The sequence below is a fragment of the Anser cygnoides genome, chromosome Z (genome assembly GCF_040182565.1).
Source record: "Anser cygnoides isolate HZ-2024a breed goose chromosome Z, Taihu_goose_T2T_genome, whole genome shotgun sequence".
In the NCBI taxonomy this organism is placed as follows: Eukaryota; Metazoa; Chordata; class Aves; order Anseriformes; family Anatidae; genus Anser; species Anser cygnoides.
In genome coordinates this window covers 49,874,692-49,896,421 of record NC_089912.1, presented here as the reverse complement: position 1 = coordinate 49,896,421, position 21,730 = coordinate 49,874,692, and the positions used below count along the sequence as shown (strand labels likewise).

General features: G+C 40.6%; 2 protein-coding genes across 3 annotated transcripts in view; one reads left to right on the top strand and one right to left on the bottom strand.

Annotated features, from left to right (window-relative positions):
- DENND4C (DENN domain containing 4C) overlaps window positions 1-7,450 on the top strand; it is a 70,644-nt gene extending 63,194 nt beyond the window's left edge. For both annotated transcript variants that reach the window (XM_048073514.2, XM_048073513.2), the window contains 6 exons: window positions 210-399; window positions 1,291-1,536; window positions 2,899-3,016; window positions 3,648-3,801; window positions 4,923-4,987; window positions 5,691-7,450. In XM_048073514.2, coding sequence (XP_047929471.1) covers window positions 210-399; window positions 1,291-1,536; window positions 2,899-3,016; window positions 3,648-3,801; window positions 4,923-4,987; window positions 5,691-5,827 — 910 coding nt within the window. In that variant the 3' untranslated portion in view covers window positions 5,828-7,450. The remainder of the gene's footprint in view (window positions 1-209; window positions 400-1,290; window positions 1,537-2,898; window positions 3,017-3,647; window positions 3,802-4,922; window positions 4,988-5,690) is intronic.
- A 7,658-nt stretch (window positions 7,451-15,108) lies between these two features.
- RPS6 (ribosomal protein S6) lies at window positions 15,109-20,647 on the bottom strand. Its single transcript, XM_048073516.2, has 6 exons — window positions 20,258-20,647; window positions 19,471-19,602; window positions 18,605-18,815; window positions 18,107-18,253; window positions 15,997-16,154; window positions 15,109-15,251 (listed from the first exon to the last, which is right to left on the bottom strand). The coding sequence occupies exons 1-6, from the start codon at window positions 20,630-20,632 to the stop codon at window positions 15,156-15,158; spliced, it is 1,119 nt and encodes a 372-aa protein (XP_047929473.2). The 5' UTR covers window positions 20,633-20,647; the 3' UTR covers window positions 15,109-15,155.
- Window positions 20,648-21,730: the final 1,083 nt, after the last annotated feature.

The following is a 21,730-nucleotide window of genomic DNA, read 5'->3' as shown; positions in this document are numbered from 1 at the left end:
CTTTTTTGGTGTGAGGGCCATGTTGATCTGAGAGGCATTTTGTTTTGTTTTTCCTAAACTGTGGAGCTAACTGAGCAAATAGAATTCCTTGTTGATAGAGAAACCTGCTTTGGTGTAGTTCTTTGGCAGGTGTTGTCTGCTTCCTTCCTGTTGCAGAAGGAATGCTGAATAGTTTCATATTAGCATATTCTTTTCTAAAATCCAAACAGTGATGTGGCAGAAGAACAGAGCAAAGATCCCGGAACGATGAAGACATCTACCAGTAATCCACCAAAAAGGGGAGTGTCTTTAACTCGGAGCCACAGTGTTGGAGGTCCACTGCAAAACATAGATCTTTCCCAGAGACCATCTCATGGCATTTCAACAGTTAGTCTTCCAAATAGTTTGCAAGAAGTTGTGGTAAGTTTGCACGCTCAGTTGACAGCAAAATATTGAATACAATGAATAAAGTCATTCTACTAGCTTTGTCCCATATTTTGGGGACAGAAATTGTCAAGCCTAATTTTCAGATTCTTACAACAAAGAAATCGTGGGTGTCTTCTGGGTTCCTTTTGTCTAAAAGTTTCAAAGACTGCTTCTTTAGTACATGGTACAAACGTAGCTGCTTAATCTTAAGCATTCTCTGTGGCAGAACTGAGCTATTCTTTGTCTTTTTCTAAACTGGAAGTTTGTTTTAAAAACAACGCAATTTCTACAGCAGACTAAACACCAAATAGTGTAGACAACAGACTGGTTCAATGAATGAAAGGTTGTTCCTTTTTCACATGTTTACTTATAGTTCTCCTCTATATTCTAATAGGTTTACCTGTTGGGTTGGATGGGAGAAAGTAAGAGGACATATTGAGAATATTGCATTATTCATGCAAGTGAAATGGAGGTCCTCTTTTGTCTTAGAGCTTTTTATTGGCAAGAGGCTCTTTTAATATATCATGTACTTGTGATTCAGTTCATAGATAATGTAATTGGATACTTTTTTGCTATATCTGTTGCTGCTGGCTTAGTACAGGTTTAGGTAGCTTCAAACTGTGTAGTCGGGGACAAGTTGCATTTTCTCTTTTTCACCTAAGAGAGTGTTAGGTGAGCTTAGGTGATTGTTCTGTAAAGTTAAGAAACACCTCAGCAGTCAAAACTGCTGATGCTGTTAAAATTAATGTGTATTCAGTACTTCCAGAGGCTTATTCCAGATTTCAAAGAAATAGTGCAGTGGGGCATTTTCAAGAAGAATCTTTGATTTTGGAAAATAACATTTTTTCGTGTGTGTGTGTGTGTGTTGTTATTTTTTTTTTTTAGGATCCTTTAATAAAAAGACCTAACCCTCTGCCTGTATCTGTACCCTACTTGAGCCCTTTGGTACTGCGTAAGGAGCTTGAATCACTACTGGAAAATGAGGGAGAGCAAGTAATTCATACATCCAAATTCATTAATCAGCATCCCATAATTTTCTGGAACCTAGTCTGGTATTTCCGACGGTTGGACCTACCTAGCAACTTACCTGGACTCATTCTAACATCTGAACATTGTAATGATGGAGTGCAGGTTAGTGACATTTTTGTATTAGAAGTGAACATATTACAGTAAGCTATATTTGAGGGTTTGGTTTTAAAAAATAGGTAAATGCCTTCTGAATAGCTTGGATTAAATAAGAAATGGTGTGTAACTGTTTTTTTAATATATTACTAGCAGATAAGCTTGTTTTCCACGAAGAATCTTGAAAGATAGTGAAAACAGCACTCAAATTCTAGTCAAGCTATTCTTTAAAAAACAAAACAAAAAAGCCAGAGAAGATTCATTGAAGGAAACAAGATGCGTTTGTGGAGATATAACAGATTATAATATATTGTAATACACATGTTGTGGACTCCATACTTTGGTACATAAAATTTTAAAGTTCTTGGGCAAGATTCTTTGTTCTTTTCTGCGATTCAGGCTCCACTGAGATCCACTGCTATATAAATAGAATAAAATAATTAATGCTATCTTTTCATTATTTTGCCTTTCCTATTTTAGGGAACAGACGTTTTTCACATACCTATATGAATTGTGTATGTAAATCCCAAATTCCTTGAGTATTTATATTTGTCTCACGTGATAAGTAATTTCCTATCTACTTAATAAACACTCTAATTTTAAAATTGTCACTCAATTTACAAAAAAAAAAAAACCTACTGTGGCGCGTGACATAGAATTTTCTAAGAAATGTGGCTGAAAACTGATACTGATAAAATCTAAAGCATATGGAAAAATACAATGCATTAGCAGCGAAAATACAAGATGGGACATGAAATTGTGATTACTACTTTAAATTCATACACTACTGGCATATTTTACTTGTCCACTGATTCTTATTGTATTAGTGATTCCAGTGGCACTTAACTTTATAAAATATAATTTTTTAGTACTTTTATAAAAAATGGAGCTATTGTTTTGAGTGACAGATATTTTATAATGGAAATAATGGTTCATATTAGTATGCAAATACAGCTTCTGTTTCAGCTGTTGGAAAGATGAGCACATATTGATGCATACCAAGTCTCACTCAAATCAGAACACTCTAAGACTGTAAAAAGTAGTACAAATTGAGCAATATGTTTAGTGCACAAAAAATGGTTCAGGATACATCATCAAATACTTTCTGCAGATACACATAGAAAACTGAGCAATCTTCATAGGTCAAGTTAAACTAGAAGAAGCTATTAAATGTTGCAGTGCATGTGGCTCTGCTCCTAGCAAATACAGTTTCCATTTGGAAGACATCAATTGTTCTTATTTGTTGTATTCAATATAAGTGAAGTAAAGCTATTTTTTTTTTGTTTTCAAAATGAGTATCAGAAAAGTTTTTTTGAACAATAAGGATGTACTGATGTTCTTAAAACTTCTTCCCTTTCCTCACGCTTTTAGCTTCCTTTGACATCTCTCGCTCAAGATAGCAAGCTAGTATACATTCATCTTCTGTGGGACAACATCAACCTCCACCAAGAGCCTGGGGAGCCTCTGTATATATCTTGGAGAAATCTCAGTAAGTAAAATAAGTGTTACAGATAAACAGAGTGAAGAGGTTATAGAAAGAAACTGCTTTTTTGTAGTGTCTGAAGGTACACCACCCACCTAGCTGGAAAGCTTTTTTAGTGTGTGAAGCATCTACAGTCTCTTAGGTACTTAACATTGTTTCAATGTCAAATTATTTGTTATGATATTTTCCTGATCTGTGTGAAAAGATATGTAACCTGTTCTTTATATGCCATACACTTATAAACAGGTTGGAAGCATTTGTTCTAGATTTCTTGTTAAAAAATCTTCACTCAGTTTGATTGTTTCACTGCGATATCTGAATGTATCTGTACAGACAGAAAGAAAAAGACTGTACTACAAAAGAGTATCTTGTATTTTTATAAATGAATGAAAGGTTGCAAGTCCCATTAATAAGTACATTTGACAGCCTACTTGGCTGTCATAAAATAATATCCAAGAAAGCCTTTGCCTAGTGTAGTTTGGTTTGGAAGGATGAAAAAGCATCATGTGGCAGACTGGTTCTGAGAACTTTTGAGAACTTTAAGATTCCTTTGCTTCTGATCAGCTAAAAGCACACAAACAAAAACTTTTGCTGATTTTTTTGCTGATTTAAAAATCTAAACTTCTGTATTTACCAGATTCTTCTGAAAAGAGGCTGTCCACCGTGGCAGAAGATCAGCAGGCAGTGAACACTTTGTTGGAGAACATCAAACTAAGTATTCAACACAATAATGTTGTTAAGCCAATCCACCTCCTTCTACAGAACGTTAAACCAGATGTGAAACGACAAAGGTAAAGTGACAATCTCTTTTTTCTTGCTTCCCACTCAAAGTTAAATAAGATCAGACCATAATTCCATAAGGATCTCTGAGGAATACTCAGTTTCTTCTGCGTCTACCAAATAATGTGTTTATTTGTAAATATTTGTTACTCCCCATGTTTACAAAAAAAATGCGTTCTGTAGACAGATGCAAAATTCATCCAAATCAAATGGATAAATATGATCATTTAATCACCATGAGCATTTTAAAAATTAATTAAAAAAACATGGATACTGATTACGTAGACTTGGGTGTTGTTTCCACACCTAGCAGATTAAGTCCAAGTGTGCAGCATCCTGTTGCAGTACCTGGAATGTTCTCCAAACAACCTAAATACAGCTATGGATATTATACCAACCTGGAGTACTAGCTAATAAAAGTGGATACAACATGATCCACAAGCAAAGTGAGATTTGTAAATGATGCTGTACATTTTGCCATCTGCACAGTAATTCAAAAAGGTTTTCATACAAGAGGACGTAGTCTGGATTAAATTACCATAGATGCAAAGTTTGTTAAAGAGTCTATCATGTAAAGTTAATCTTTGCTTCTGTGGTTTGTAGGTACTAAAAACTAAAAAAGGACTAATCTGCATAAAGAAGAATCTTTATCAGTTCCACAAGGAAAGGTTTAATATCCAGTTGTTTAGTAGTACCAATTCTGAGATAGATCTTGACCTTCTGAAACAAATAACAAAGTATGGCTGATCTCTGAAATAAGGCTGCTCTCTGTCCTTAACCCTCAGGCAGGAATTAGTTAATGAATGTGCTTAAAAAGTTAAAAAAAAAAAAAAGTGCTATATTTTACATTTCTTGTTTTTCTGGAGGCTTTATGGTGTATTTGGCAGGGAGATTTCATAGTCATTGTAACTGCTGGGAGTTGGGGTTAATATAACTTCACATGTTACGGAAAATATTCAGGCATGAAAAAACTTTAAGCTACTGATCATTTAGATCAATTGCTTTCTCCACAAGCAAGATTAACAGTACAGTTACAGAAAGAGCATAACAGATGATCAACCTCTTGAACAGTGACTTTCTAAACTGAGAATAGTTATGTTTTCACTTATTTATCCTTCACAATATTTCCTAGGAGTTTTTACAGAGAAATCCTTTTCCTATCTCTGGTTTCTCTTGGAAGAGAGAACATTGACATTGGTAAGTAAAAATAATAATAAAAAAAATTATAATATATGTGGTATGTGTACAAAATATGTGTATACTTTGTATGAAAACTAGTGAAGAAATTCAGCACTTGATCCACGAGTAACTGTTCAATTGCTGCGTTTTTAGAGAAGAGGTCCATGCTGTCATAGGTTTTGCTTTTCTGAAAATCTAGTCCAGATGGGGACATTAATTTTCGCTTTGAAAGAAGTAATTATTTTAAACAAAGATTAAAAGCTTTAAGCTTTTAAAGCTTTGCCTTATGTCTGAAAACTTGCTCCCATTCTTGTCTGTCTTTCCCTGACCCATGTACCCTGTAGTATTGTTCTGTGTCTTCTAGACACCTGCTTGCCACTGCTTCCTGCTGTCCCCTACTCTAACATTTATTTGGCACTATGCAAACAAGGGAGACTCCCTTGTGGCATCTGATAGGAAGTATTCTAAAGGCAGGCAAGCCGCACAGTGCAGTTTGGGCCTCCACTGCAATGCTTTTTGACATTACAGCCTGAAAATGCTTTTCAAGTTTCCTGAGAGGTTGTATTTTTGGGGAAAAAAGCAAAACAAATCAGTACCTAGTTCAGTTAACTTAAGATAATCATTTTTTATTACATAAAAATAACCAAAAGTATTTTAATTAGTAACAGCAGTGTGCTCTGTACATGGTTTCTTAAATGACTTCAACAATGCTCTATTTCAGAGGTCTTTGATAGTGAATACAGACTTGCACATAAAAATCTACCAAAGGATGATCTTGAAAAGATGCAGAAAATAGATGCTCCACCAAGCAGCAGAGTTGAGTATTGCAGGAAGTACTTCGGAGCACCTTTTATATAAAAAAAGAGGAAAGCATATGCTAAACTTCTGCAAGACAAAAGTAGGTGAACAAACAAGGAGTATGGGGATATATATACTTTTGAATCCTAGAAGGTGATAACTGAGCAATTTGTCAGTGATTTCATCGATCTACAGCATATAACCTTGTCTTTCATCTCATGAGACAGTGTAAAGGATTTTAAAATGTTTTTAAAATATATTAATAGGATGAGTTGGTTTTAATGATTTATCTGCAATTTCTTTCCTGCATATATTTTTCCTCTTCTTTCCTCAAATCTTTCCCCCACAATCTCAAGTTGTTCAGAAAGGCAATAATTAAACAGGAGCCTATAGTTGGTGACTTTAAGGGCCTTCAATATTTGTGTATTTTAATGAAAGACCTTTCCTGTTGCAGAATGCTTAGGTTCTTTAGGTACGTCAGTACTTCTTTAGAATGACCTTTTGCATTGTTGTGCAGTATATATGTATGAATGTAAATATTTGAGTCCTTGTTTTGGAAATTGCAATGAAGTTGCCTTTTTCAGATCACAGTACCTAAACTTTCTACCCTTCTCCTGACCCTTGTCCCACTTAGTATTCAAAATGATCTTTGACTTGACTTTTTCGTAATGTGTGTCTACACTCATAAAATCTAGAAACTTGCATTCAGATTTCCTATATTCTCTACCTGACAAATTGAAGATCCTGTGAACATACTGATGTTTTCTGCAAGAGAATTATAGGTTTCTCCGATTAGCCACTTGAAAATGGATGGCTTTCTACAAGTTAGGTAGGAAGCTTAGACAACATTAGGATTCAGAGGTTTGTCAAACAGATGCTGTCTGAAAACATTATGCTTTATACTGTATGCATGTATGTTTTGAAAATGTCTTTTCCTTGATTTCTTTATGGCCCTCCCCCATGGTTTCATGCTAGCCTGTGGGTTAATTGTTTTGCACTGATAGTCCAAATTTAATATTTCAATTAAAGTGTATTTATAATTGTGGTCGTCAAGGTGTGACTTCACACAAATGAAGTGCTTGAATGAATGGTCTGAAGAGATGATTAATCCATCTTTAGGTTGCATCTTGTAAATTAGATACTTTCTCACCTCACATATTTAGCCTACAACAGTAGTTGTATCCTTGGCAAGAAGAGCCTGGACATGGGTCTACAGTTTAAATGTTTCTGTTACTTGAGAAGTATGACAAGATTTATTCCAGTTGTATTTTTTTTTTTTGCTGAAATTTAACTGAGTGGCTTTTCTGATGGAGTGATTCTTGGAGAAAGAAGAGAGATTTGTAGCATGGTGAAGGAGCATAGCTCAAACTGTAATCCCATCTGAGTATGAATGTATTTACTTCATACTAACCTTTCTTAAAGATTTTTATTCTTGAAAATGATGAGGGATGAAGATCTGTCTGAAACAGCTTCCAGCTAAAACATCAAAAGCATCTTTTTTTATAACAATGAAACAAAGGATTTGCACTATTTGTGACAAAATATGTTTGCATAATAGACTGATTCCTTGCATTCGTCTAAAAGTGCTGATCCTAAGTCAATATTGGGGATATTGCCTGGACAGATTCTTTCCTGATGAAAATACTGTGCTGTCTCAACAATTAAAGGCAAAGAACACAATGACTTTTTTTGTTCTTTATTCTTTGGGGTTTATGTGCATGGGTGCTTGCAGATATCAGACCTATATCACAATGAAAGGGTTGAGCCTGATTCGTCATATTTAATCTTCTTCTCCTATTATATAATTTACATGCACAGTTACATCCTTTTAAACAAAAAGTTTCTCTGAAGCATTCTTCCTATTTAATACCTCTACAAAGAAAAAGGGGCAAATTTCACTGTATAACCGTATACTGATACTAAATGTACAGCCATACAAGAATAATTTTGAGTGTTGAATGGATAAACAACTATATGATTGTGACTCAACTTACAAGAAATCAAGTTCTAGTGATCCTTAATTCTCCCAGCTCATTAAAAAGAAAAATATGTACAGCAAGTCCTGTTCTACATAACTGGTGATATTCAGACTGCTTTTACACCATAGTAGGTAATATAGAAATAAATAATAGTAATAAACCTTCATTTTAAAACAACCTTCTCACTTGTTGATGAAAATACTGATTAATTGGGCAGTAGTATGGTAGAAACAGAGTAGATTGTGTCACATCATCTAGTGCTAAACGTCAGGCTTTCTGTATGTATGTACTGTAAACTAGGAAAAAAAACAATATTACCTGAGGAAAAAGGATACCTGCATGATTTCAGGTCATCTTTGCAGATGATTGAACTTGCTTTGATTTGCTCCTGCATATTGATGTTTCTGTACACTACAAATTAGCTTCTATTCCTGTTGTACGTACCTCGATTTTAGGGTGGTAGAAGTCCTGCATGGAATTATTTGAAATCATGAAATGCCTACTGAAATTAACTCTTTTAATATAAAGGTAAAGGCAAAAGTGAGCACTTAGTCTTTTTAATTTCGATTGTTAACGCATAGTTTTCAATAGCTTACCATTCAGCTGGCTCTTGAATGAAATCCATAATTCAAGCAAAAAAGGAGAATTCTGAAGATGGTTTATTGAGTTATCTTTCAGATAAGGAGATTCTTTTTAAGAAAACAAAACAACAAAAACAAGACGTTCACAAAAATTTGAAAGGAATGGGAACCAACTGTTTACTTCTTAAGTTGCTTTCTCTCCTTCCAAGTGTGTGATGGCAGTTCCTATTCCTCCATCTGACTCTTAGGTCTCCTACAAACAGGTGGAGACTGCAGGTTTTCCTAGACAGATTTCTGAGATGCAGACTTTCCTAATTCAAATGCTAAAAGGACTATGATCATGCCTAAGAAAAGTGCTGATCACGGCTCAATACCCATACACTCTAAAATCTGCTAAAACTAAAGAGGGGAAAAGCGTCCAAAAGCTTCATATGAGTTCATTGCAAACACTTCTGTCTTTCTGAAAAATGGGGCAGTAAAGGCCTAATACATTGTTCTCTGCAGTTAGTAACAGCATAAACTTTTTGGGCTTCGCAGGAATGATTTAGTTGCCTACAAATGTTCCTGATCCTGGTAATCCAAGTCTTAGTTATCTGAATCCGTAATGCATAAATGAGTTGGACAAGGGTACTGGGGAGGAGGGAGGTGGATAAACTTGGTGTTGATTCTGTTTTCCTCTTAACTGAAGCAGAAGTAGTAGCATTTTGCTCACTTAGAAAATCCTTGCCTCCAAATATTCTATAGCTACTTAGCAGCTAGTGTTCAAGGAGGAGATGGGTTTTTGAACGTGTTTTATAAACTTGAAGAAAATGGTCACAGATCAATATTCAATTCAAAACCTGTGATGTTTGCACAAAATGAGGGTGCAAACCAAACTGTTTACGTATGTGGGAGCAAACTCTTAATGAATTTTCAAGTAAGCCCAAGAAGTCAGAAGGTTTGTATTGGAATAACTGATATCACAGAGAAGCTTCCTAGAATTGTTGCCCTAAGAACGTTCAATTGCAGTCAGTTGTGCTGAGAAGATAATTATCTTGCACCTTTCCCCCAGCTATAAAACAGTTACGTACAACTTGTGTGCTTATATCAAACTACCTATTTTTTTGTAGAATTAAAACAAAAAAAAATAGGAGTCTTAAAAGTTTTAAAATCAGGATTCTGAAAGATTCTTTAGTATGAATATATTCTGGCACATTATCAACATATAACTTTGAAACCCCAGTGTGCATAGGGGACTGATATGGCTGCAGTATTGGCACAGTAACAGGTACCAGCTTTCACATGTTAATAGAAACGTCTGTATATTACTTATAGTCATATCCTGTCTTCACATTTTCTATAATTCAAGCTTAGAAAATAAAAGTTTGATGGAAAATATTGAAATCAGCATGTGTGTTTTAAACTCAGTTTGTTTTGCAAACAACTTAGTACTAGTGGAATTTCACATTGGTTAAGCTCAAGCTACATGGCACTTATTAATGAGTAATTTTAATTTTTAATTTTAAATTCCACTGTAACTGTGAATTAATGGCTTTTTGTATTGCTGCAGTTAGAAAAATACACCTTCCTTTGAATTTACAGCTTTCCTTGAATAACTGCAACATAGGTGCATATTTTCAAAGTGTATATTAAATTAGATCATAGAAATTGTATTTTTTAAACAAATTATTAAATACAAGTAACTGAAGAATCTACTCATTTTCTCTTTTTGAAGTTACTTCAGTGCAGATAACTTTATTTCATTAAATGGTAAGCTGGACACGTTGCAGAACTATACCACCTTTTCTTTCTTCTAACTAATGAAAACTTCACAGTGCCTTCTATGTTTCAGCTTTTCTTCATGGACCTTTAAAAAAATAAATAAATGAAACACCCTTGTAACTTCTAAATCTTGAAACTCAACTTTTGAATTGGACTGTAGTTCTGTTTCCTACTGTGCTGTATATCATTATGCGTATGATAAAACGGATTGTTTTACCTTTTTGTTTTTCAGTCTGCATCAATCAGTGGTGCAAATTAAAGGGATTGTTCGATGTTTTTAGAAGCACATTAAACTCCTCCTAGGAGTTTATTTTAAACTGTAATGTAATGAGGATGAAAGGATGTGGTGTGAATAAATTATGAATTTATGGAGTTGGGGAATTTTCTATAATGCAATAAAATTTGCACTGGTTTAGAGGCTGTTTTGAGTTGTTGAAAAATGGCATCCATTTACTGTGCTTTAATTAACGAGTGTTTCTGTAATGTTTTTGTACATGTGACAAATGTTGCTTGAGATTAAAAGGGCACTCTGCATATTCTGAATTTTGTATAGATATTTTAGAGGAAGAAACATTTTTTATTGTATTTCACAAAATAAAGTATGTACAAATCCTTTGTGAAATTTCGTTTGTTCAGCTTCTTTTACCATTTGACCTTACCTGCTTGACATAATTTAATCTTAAATGCAAATTCAGCTTGTAGTTGGGCAAAACCAGAGACTTTCAACTGCCTCATTGGATTTTTTTGCAGAGCATCTCAGTAAATTGGTGGGAAAGAGCTGGAGCAGTTGAGGCAGGGCGGGGGAAAGACAAAAAGGACTCTCCTGGGCAGATTTTGTTCATGGGAGAGATTGGCTCTGAGGCACCCTAAGTGAGCCATACGTACACAGCAAGGCCAATAAAGGCAGAGAAAAATGAAAAACGGTCTGATGGAGGCAGAAACCTTGTCTGCAGGGAAGTCAAGGACCCTGGCTTCCTACTGATAGAGCTGCTGCTCTCTGCTGGCCAGGAAAGGCATCCCTGATCAGGTGGGTGGGAGCAGGTTTGTGGCTGTATGTTGCTTAACACCTGCTGGGAATTCTGTTTTTGTTTCAGTGACTTTGCAGTGGAGGAAATAGAGTTGTGCTTTCGCAGTGATGGACCCTCGCAGATTGCAAGAGATGCTGGTGCACCTCCTGCCTCAAAACATATTTGTACATTTTGGTTCTAAATGAAAGTAAATACATTTCAGGCTGAGATGAAATTTAAGCAGTAGAAATTGCCAGTTAACTGGCCAAGTGCTTCAGGCCTTCCTTCACAATTGAGTATCTTTCAGACTGTCTCATCTATGGCAATCACTCCATTAATCTCTTAGTAAAAATAAGAATACTAGACCCCTAAAGACATTTCTGTTTGAAGAAACAGATATATAACAGAAGTGGCTTGTGGAGATGATTCATAACAATCGTTTAAGGTCTATTTCTAGTTAGGAGTTGCAGGAATAGTTTGTCTTTTGGACAGTTCTTTTATAACCTTGTTAACATCACCGTGACTTTGCTTGTTTTGCTCTGTTATGCTTCGTTGTTTCTGTTTCTTCACAGGTCCTTTGCTGTCTCTTTAATAATGCTGCCTGCTAAACGTATTACACCTCCTTCCTACCATGCTGCCTTTACTTTGGCCTAGTGAAAGGAGGCTGAAGGAGGCCTTAACAAGAACTGAACTGAGACAGGTGCATTAATGGCAGGAATAAAAGCTTGTATTTGAGGAATTCCTGAAGCAGCATGGACACAGGCTTTGTGTTTGAAGCTACAGTGAGGAAGGACCTGTTCCCTCCTATGCTACAGTCAGATGGGAACCCTGAAGGACTGTGATGGTAGAAGGCAATAGCAGACAGAGCCAACTTCAGGGAGCTTTGTACCTTCCTGTGCTCCGAGCCACCCTCAGAAAGCTCAAGAGCCGTCATTCTCCCTGGCAGAAGTTTGTCTCTACAAACTTCTTGTATCTACACTGAGGAGTACAGAAAATCAGATGGGCTCTGAGGGGAAACACCAGCACAGACGGGGAGTGGACTTGCTGGAGAGAGGCTTGGCAGGAAAGGGCCTAGGGTTCCAGGGGGATGCTGGCATGACCATGACTCAACTTATAGCAAAACAAACAAACAAAAAAACCCCAAGGTGTCCTGGGTTGAACTAGGCAGAACATGGCAAGCGGGTGGATTTGGGGGGGGGGGGTCTTTCCCCACTGCTCAGTGCTTGTGAGATGTGTCTGGGTGCTGTGTCCAGGTCCCCAGTACAAGAAAGAGCAGGACATAGTAGAACAAGTCCAGTGATGGGCTGCACAGATGAAGGGCTTGAAATACGTCATGCAGGGGGAGGCTGAGAGCTAGACAGCTCAGGCTGGAGAAGATTCAGGGGGCCGGAGGGGGGAAGATCTCATCTTTGGTTTTAAACAGCTAATGAATGAGACAGCAAGGGAGTAGAGGAGACAGAGCCAAACTCTTCTTAAAAGTGCTCTGTTGTGGTTTCACAGTGATAGTCAGCAAAGCTCCATCACACTACTCTTTCACTCCCCCTCCTCAAAAGGGCATGGGAAGAAACTATGAAAGAAGGCTCATGGGTTGAGAGAAGGAGCAGTTTAATTACAGGGGAAAGAAGAAAATAAATAGCAGCGAAGGCCATGCACGCTCAGTGAGAAAGCAATCACTCTCTACTTCCCGTCAGCAGGCAACGTGCAGCCACATCTTGAGAAGCGGGGCTTCACCATGTGTAGCAGTTGCTCAGGACAGATGCTTTCATCGTGCCCCCCTTCCCCTTTCTCAACTTTTGTTGTTGAGCATGGTACCACACGGCACAGCGCACCCCTTTGGTCAGCTTAGGTCGGCTGCCCCGGCTGCGTCCCCTTCCCACCTCTTGCCCACCGCAGCCTGCTGACTTTTGGAGGATGTTGTAGGGCCACCCTTGGTGCTGCGCCCGCACAGCTCAGCAGTAACCCAAACGCTGGTGTGGCATCTGGGCTGCTTGAGCTGCACACGCAGGGCAGGGGCTGCTGGGGGGGAAAGCGAGCTCCACGCCAGTGAGAGCCAGTGCACCCGTGTGAGGGCAAGAAGCAACCAGCACGGGGTGAACTGCAGGGCAACCCACTCACTGAAGAAAACATTTTAACTGCAGGAGTGCTCCAACACTGCAACAAGTTGCCTGGAAAGGTTGTGGGATCCATCCTTTACCAACCGCTCATACCTGACTGGACTAGACATCCAGGGCTGCCCGCCAGCCTCAGGAGCTCTGACAGGGTGGGTGGCAGCCCATCCCTCCACCTGGTTACCAGAGCAATACTCCTCCACACTTGTTCAAGTTTCCTTGGGCATCTTTTTTTTTTTTTACATTTTATTTTGTAGGGTAATACTACCTGAACTTAGACTGTATCAGTTATAAATGATTATGTATGTTGATGTTATGTATAGTTGAGCTTCACCCTTTCTGAAGAACTTTGGCCTTGTACAATTGAAATCCTGCCAAAACTGCAACTAGGGTCAAGGGAAAGCTGCTGCTACCAGACAGCACTTCCTCTTTGTCATCTGTTTTGTATCATCACAGCTTTTGAACTGATGCTATCATGTTAGAAGACACCCACAGCTGCTGGCCTTGGAGAGTTTTAGTGCAGATCCTACTGTAGCAAAGTGGTCAAGTGCACGCAGACAGCATTCTGTCTCATTAACCTTTGAGCTGGTGATGGCCTAAAGAATGGTGCCTCTGCTTCTGCATTATAGGACTGGAATTTCCTGGCTCTGACAAGGCTATGAATCGTCAAACTGTCCTGGAGAAAGACAACCAGTATCCCACCACCTGTTTTCAGCCACTAACACAACTGGGGCACCAGTTGCTCTGGTTCAGAAGACCAAGAAGTAAATGACCCTTCCAACATGGCCTCCATAAAAAAAAAAACACCGAAGTTACCTGCTTCATTTTACATAAAATGGTAACTTCTAAGAACTTCACTTTACGGAACTAGCCAACATTCTTATTTAATTTACGCTTTAAACACTATTGTTAACCCTATTTACTTTGCATTTTCTACTTATATTTTTCAAATTGCAAATCAACTATAGTCCATACAATTCTTCCACCTGAGCAGTCAAGCTGTTAGAAAGGTTGACTGGCAGCTGGGATTAACTGCTTTCTGTAATTTCCTTGGTCTGAGACTTCAGTCACATGCATCTGTTTCATAGCAAATTTTACCCTCATCCAAGATTAGCAATTCTCATTTCATAGAGTCCAGATTCAACACTCAAGGTATTCAAAAATTGTTTCCAGTCAGGTGAGGTGATAACTTAAATATCCTTGCTGTGCACACAGGAAAATTTATGCTTCTTAACTTCTATAGTGGAAATAGAAGCATGAATTTATTTGAACAAAGAACTGAGGTGGATCCTGATTACTATTTTAAGAGCACCTAGGATCTATTTAGACACAGCTTAATCCATCGCCAATACTTCATATATTCCTAAATCACAGAATTCCCACCAGACTAATAAATCTCCACAAAATGGGTTCTAAATACGTACAGGTTACTAGCATTTATCCTCGAGTGAAACTACTACAGCAAACCTTTTAGTAAATGGCTTACTGGTTCTCTGTATTCAGTATTAAGTGCAAGTATTTTACCATTCTGAAGTTAACTCTGCTATGAATCCCCAGAAGGCTTTAGACTTTTACCATCACATGCTCAGTACCAAAAATCTTCCTTCCTCATCTGGAAACACTGTCCTGTACTTAAGACTGAAAAAAAAAGAACCACTACTCAACCACAACACAGGATATTGCTGTTGCAGGTAAATTCTGCTTCTATGAATCAGGATGCATGTACAAAGTTATTACAAACTGGAATTTTTCATTAAAAGCATGAATAGGCATTCCAAGTTCTCAAAAGAGAAGAGATTCAAGACCAAGGATTGTGGTTCCATTTAGGTCTGGGCGATGCAGTTAGTCTGGACTACTATTCCTTCTAAGATATAGCCGGGAACAAGATGCACATGACTCTCACAGTTAAATTCAACCACAAAAAGGGTTTATTTTTAGTATCACATATATCTTTACTTCTGACTTGACTCAGATTTAGATGTAGAAGCTCTCAATGAAGAAAGCCGGCGCCTCTTAGCAATCTGCTCCTGGCGCTTTTCCTTGGCCTCCTGAAAAGCAAAGCAGCATGAAATAAGTAATCTTGGTGTCAGATGCTATCAACCACTTACTCTTACAGTCATTAAAGCAGAATCCAGCATCCCTTCTTCCCAGACCAAAGGAATTCTACAAGTACCCAAACCCACAGAGACACGTCTAACTAAGAGATCGGTGTCCAAAACTGCAGTGAAAAAAATACTAATGCAGAGCTCAGAACACACAGGAGTTCTGTCTACCTTCCATTACAGTCCAGAAGTCACAAAACATTCAAGTACTGTGCTAAACACTGTAAAGTATTGCTTCTTCAGTCACTGCTGCTTTAGGTTCAAGTGCAAACTCATCCAAACAACTTCTTGCCAAGTTACCTTCCATCCAGGCCGGCTACTGCATCCAATTCCTCTACACAATCACTCAAATGCTTGCACACCCTAGCTGACCGAGAATTAACTTGAAGTATAACTGCTACCACACAAATGTTGTCGTTGTCACAGGCCATAAACTGTCCATTATTTTCTCCAAAATCAGCTCTCACAAACAGACCAGACCTATTAATTCAACTCTTCCAGGACTGGCAGAAATGAATAGCAACTCTCAAAAGATGTTTGACCAGGAACATTTACACTCACATTCAGGTATTCTTAGTCAAAATCAGCTAAGTACAGTACCATTTTAAGTGTACTGTCAGGTTTATCAAATCCCTTTAGTTTCCATAGTGCAAGATACTCTAAACAGTGAAGTTACGAGGGGTGCACGTACCTTCATCCTCTTTGCCAAGAGCTTGGCATATTCTGCTGCCTCCTCCTTGTTCTTCTGAGTGCGTTGCTTCTTCAGCGCAATACGCCTGCGCTTATGTTGCAGAACTCGAGGAGTCACCAGTCGCTGGATCTTAGGAGCCTTGGTCCTAGGTTTCTTGCCTGAAACAGAATTATGAGTCAGTAGAATCATAGAATGGCTCAGGTTGGAACCCAAAGATCATCCAGTTGGATGAGACCCCAAAAACCACCCAGTCCCAGCCCCCTGCCATGGGCAGGGACACCTCCCACCAGACCAGGTTGCTCAAGGCCCCCAACCAGGCTGGCCTTGAACACCTCCAGGGATGGGGCATCCACAGCTTCTCTGTCCCACTGCCTCATCACCTTCACAGTGAAGAATTTCCTCCTAACATCCTATCTACATCTCCCCTCTTTTAGTTCAAAACCATTACCCCTTGTCCTATCACTATCTGCCTGAAAAGAAAAAAAAAATTACTCATCTTCTTAAAACACCCCCTTTAAATATTGAAAGGCTGCACCGAGGTCTTTCAGTAGAAAGGTAGAAGTGACAAACTTCCTCCCAAAGAGACCTTAAGCCTCCTCCCCTATCTACCTTGAAAGAGAACATTACTGTAACAGCAAGTGGAACCTAACTTAGCATACTACGTACACTGTAACTTAAACGGAGTTCAGCAGGAACAGGTTTTGCAAGAAATGATTCAGTTACTGTCAGACATTAAAACTGTTTTGTTAATGCTATGTAACTGATTATCATTAATGAAACGTTAAGTAATGCATTTGTAACTCCCTCCAGTTTTCTGAAGATTCCCTGCTTCTCAGCAAGTATGTCTTAAAACATTTCCCGTACTCCTAAAGTATTTAATGGATGTGGAAAGTCATCACTCAGCTTTCAGACCAAGCCATTCCATTTTCAGATTTAAAAAGCTCTTATAGTTCTACACAGACTTTCAAGTTTCATCTCCAGAAAACAAATCCACAAAGTCCGTAACAATCAAACAAGAATGCACACATCTATATAACTTCACTACTCAAGTGACAAGCAACTGTCTCCACCAGGACCGCGTTCTTCAGTGGACAGTATAGTTCCTATGATGGAGAAAATTTCACTTTGCAGTCTTTCACCCAATAACCTTCCTTCGTGCCTGCATTTCACCATGATCTTTCTTTTCAAAATCCTCACCATTCATGTTGTTTGATCAAATGCAACAGAACCAGACATTAAACACCACAAGAAACATGCAGATAGCACAACACTGACCTCCCAAGAAAAGCTCATTTTGCAGACTGTCATAAAAGCATGGGGGAAAAGTCTTACCTATATCTGCTCTGTATTTTGTTTTCTATCTCCGCCTGATATAAATCTTTCAGTCTGGAGAAGAGGAGGCTCAGGGGAGACCTTATTGCTCTCTACAGCTACCTGAAAGGAAGCTGTGGGAGCTGGGGCCTGGCCTCTTCTCACAGGTAACTAGTGATAGGACTAGAGGGAATGGCCTCAAGTTGTGCCAGGGGAGGCTCAGGTTGGAAATGAGGAGACATTTCTTCTCAGAAAGAGCAGTCAGGCATTTGAACAGGCTGCCCAGGGAGGTGGTGGAGTCACCGTCCCTGGGGGTGTTCAAGGAAAGGTTGGACGTGGTGCTTAGGGACGTGGTTTAGTGGGTGACATTGCTGGTAGGGGGTTGGTTAGACCAGATGATCTTGGAGGTATTTTCCAACTTTAATGATTCCACGATTCTATGAAACATTTCAGAAACATTCTATCTCTGATTTATCCTCACTTTATTAGAATTATTCTTTGATTGTTCTTAGAACCAGCAATAACATCGGAGTATATAAAACAGTTAAAAATAAATCGTGCCAAGAGATTTAGAGTCAAATGGAGGGGGATAGAAACGTGGAAAACACAGAAGTGTCAACTTCTTATCCACAAATGACAGCTGTCAAAGCTTTAATACCAGGACAGTCAACTCTTTCATCTACTACAACAGCATAAAACACACACAGCATACTGATAGTGTAAAATGCAGGAAACTTGATACCCCTCTGCTGAGAAGTGCCCGAAAGCAAGGCAAAAGTTATGAAATCTGAGTTCTTACCCTCTTTGTTCAGAGGCTTCCTCACAACATACTGGCGGACATCATCCTCCTTAGAGAGATTGAACAGCTTGCGGATTCTGCTAGCCCTCTTGGGACCAAGACGACGAGGCACGGTTGTGTCTGTCAGCCCAGGAATATCCTTTTCACCTTTGAGAGAATGAGTTTAAACATGCTAATTAATCCTGCATCTATCAACCACCTGTTAAATTTGTGAGCAGTCCTAAGATTAAAACGCATAAAAACCAAAATACTAGATAATCCTTGGGGTACGCCTGCAGTAGTGACAACCCTGACTATGCGTTGATAATTTAATGCAACAGTATTGCTGGCAGCAATGAAAATATTTCAAGTTACAATATAACAGAAGGAATTTCAAGACGCGTTTTCACTCTAAGACCATGAAAACATTTTCATTCTACAGAACTCTGCAGCTACCAGCAAACTGGCGCTCTCCTGGTGCCTGTTTCTAGGTTTTGATTGATTCACCCAGGCTCTTACCCTTTTTCACGATGACCAAGTTCAGAACGCTCAAGTTGGCATCAACAATGCAGCCCCGGACGGATTTGCGTTTTCTTTCTCCAGTTCTCCTGGGGCGGTAGCAGGAGTGGCCCTTGCTGAGCAGAAGGCGGACGCGTCCATGAGTGAGGACACCTTGCTTCATGGGGAAGCCTTGCTTGTCATTGCCACCACTGATTCGGACAACATAGCCCTGTGAAAACAGAGAAACACACCTCTTAGTTGCTTGTGTCTCTATTACTTCCAAAAGCCGTAGAGATGCCAACATACTGCTAAGGACAGCTGCTGTACCAGTGGTTCAGGAGAAGTCACTGCTACTGCAGACACCAAGAGCTTCTTTAACCAACACCCCACCAACAGTTCAAGATTTTTGTTTAACACAGACATGAAACATATCTTTGCAAACCACGACCTATATTTACTCTACTTCTCTTCAAACCCATATCCAAGAATGGAATTCTTATTACCAATTTTGTGCAAGATCCATTGGACTAAGTTTTGTCCATCACTGTCTTTTCTTCTTCTTAACACTAAACCTAACCAAAGCCTGTAAGCATCATGAACTAGAAATCTACATTCAACACAAGAGCATGGGTTACGAATACACATGTAAAAAGAGAAAAATAGCTTTTATTTCTTCTTCTGAGGAGACAACATCAGCAAAGATTACCTTATTAAGAAGAGCGCTAGCCTAATTACTGAATTCAGTATGTATTTTAAAAGAAGCTTTCAATAAACCCATCAAATCAGTACCATGCAAATACCCTAAAATATTACACCTGCACACTGCGAATAGCTCCGTACCTTAAGCAACTTGGCTACGGCTAGCACACCCTTCTGATCCTTACCTTCCACTCCTCACCAAGAGAATCAGCTGCGACCTCCGTCGCCATCCGTTTCTCATAGAACGTTCTGAGCTTGCGCTCATCGTCCACTTCAATAAGCTTCTGGCAGCCAGTGGCTGGGAAAGAGATGTTCAGCTAACAGAAGGGAAGAAACAATAAATAATGTTTCAGTTGAAAGGTCTCATACAACACATTTCATGCAAGTTTAGCCACAGATACTCATTTTACCTTAGCATTTAAAATCTAAAAGCAGCTACGTGTTTGTTAGTGTTAGCTTATTAATGCTTTGCTCAGAGAACCAAACAGACCCATGCTCAATCAGATTAGCACGGCAGTAGCTCCGTAACCATTCGGAACACTACCTTTACCGCAGCAGGAACACTATCACCTCTGAGAGGGCTGCTGCCCAACGCAGCAGGATGCTGTGCCCCCCTCCTAACGCACACAACGCTAAACCAAACGCTTCAGCGCTCCGAGGCAGGGGCGCTAACCCCAGGCTAACACCCGAGCTTCCTAGGATCCGCAGCGGAGCCCCGAGCCTGGGGACCCCCCGGCACCTTCCCGGAGCCCAGCCCCGCGGCCCGGCCGGCGCCGTGCCCCGATGGCGGCCGCCATCCCCATCCCATCCCCACCCCGCCCCGCCGGCAATCCGCCGTCATCCGGCCCCCGGCAGCGCCCCGCGCCCGCCGCCGCGTCCCATCGCGCCGTGCCCGTGTCCCGCCGGGCGGCGCCGGGCCCCTTTGCGTCGCGGTGCCGCGCGGGCCCGTCGCGCCCCGCCGCGCCGCCTTGCCTTCATCCTGCCCCCGCCGCGCCGTCGCCGGAAAAGGCCGCACTTCCGCTCGCCGCCCGCACATAACCCGCCAAGCCTCGCGAGAGCGCCGCGCGTCGCCGCGGGGAGCCAATGGCGAGCGGGGGTTCGCCCGTAAGGGGGCGGGGCAAAGGGGAGCTGGCAGCGCAGGAGGCAGCTTCCGGCCTGTCTGTGCCTCCTGGCGGACCCGCGCTCGGTGGTGACGCTGGGCCGGGGCCAACGTGGGCGTCCCGAGCCGTGTCCCAGGCACCAGGCCCAACCTCTCCTTGGCAGCCCCAGGGACGGTGACTCCACCACCTCCCTGGGCAGCCCGTCCCAGTGCTTCACTGCTCTTCCTGAGAGGAAATGAGTGCTCATTTCCAACCTGAGCCTCCCCTGGCACAACTTGAGGCCATTCCCTCTGTTCCTGTCGCTGGTTACCTGTGGGAAGAGGCCGGCCCCCAGCTCCTCACGCTGCGTGAGGAACCTGAGAAGTGTTCTAATAAATTGTCAGAGGAAAATCCTGCTTGCATCTATGTCATATGATTAGGTTGTTAAAGTTTGCACAAAGCTTCTCAAAAGCTTTGCACCGACTCTTTAGGAAGGCTGTTCCTTCCAGTTTTACTTGAAGTAAGAAAAATTGCCTCTTTCACTTAAAGACAAACAGTGGCATCATAGAGACTCCTGGCTATATATCCATGCTAGAACTGAGCGTATCTGCAGTTGACATTGTTGAAGCACAAAGTGCCACTATTGTTTGCACTCGCGTTGTTTCACAGTTCCGGAGGAGAAGAGCAGGTGTTTCTGTAAATCGAGTAGCTTCCACTCAGGTAAACTTTCCTCGAATGGCAACAGAGGTCTTGGTAAATGTTGCCCTGGTTCCAGGAGTCTTTGCATGGTGGAACATGTGGCTTTCAGTGGCAGCAGTTGGTAGCAGGGGTTTGTTCTCTTCTGCTGTGCTGTCCGTAACTGCTGGGAGAACAGAGGGACGGACAGACGGTCAGCTGGAAGTGTGCGTCCATCAGCCACCTCCGTGTGTGAGGTGTTTTACCTCTTGCGTAAGTAAAGAATGCAGGTTACCTGGAAGTGACCTTTCTCAGGAAGGTGATTGATGAAGTAAAAATATAACCTGAGCCTTTATATCTAAGCCTTTACATTTCACAGAGGATGTAATGCGCACCCAGCTGGCTCCCTCTTCAATACACCTGTTTATAGCTCGTGTAAAAGTCAGTACACATGCAAAGTGGGGTGAACACAGCAGCCCGCCCCCTGCGTTGCCTGCACAGGGGAACACGAGGAGCCGCCAGCTATTTTCGACCACATTTTCAGTGCATACGAAGGACGGAGGGGTGAGAGCAGGAAGGCAGGCGGCCGGGCGGGCTACATACACTGAGGAACACGCTCCTCGGAGCCGGCGAGGAAGCAGGACAGAATCGCTCCCGCAGCCCCGTGGGGGCAGGCAGCCCGGCCCCTGCC

Bases quoted from the DNA above. Each gene is read 5' to 3' on its own strand.
- RPS6 (XM_048073516.2), bottom strand. From the start codon at position 20,632: ATGAGCACTCATTTCCTCTCAGGAAGAGCAGTGAAGCACTGGGACGGG. The intron at 19,603-20,257 runs GCAAGGCGGCGC...CCCTTCTGTTAG, and splicing joins GCGGCGGGGGCAGGATGAAG to CTGAACATCTCTTTCCCAGC. The intron at 15,252-15,996 runs GTACGTGCACCC...TTTGCTTTTCAG, and splicing joins TCTTGGCAAAGAGGATGAAG to GAGGCCAAGGAAAAGCGCCA.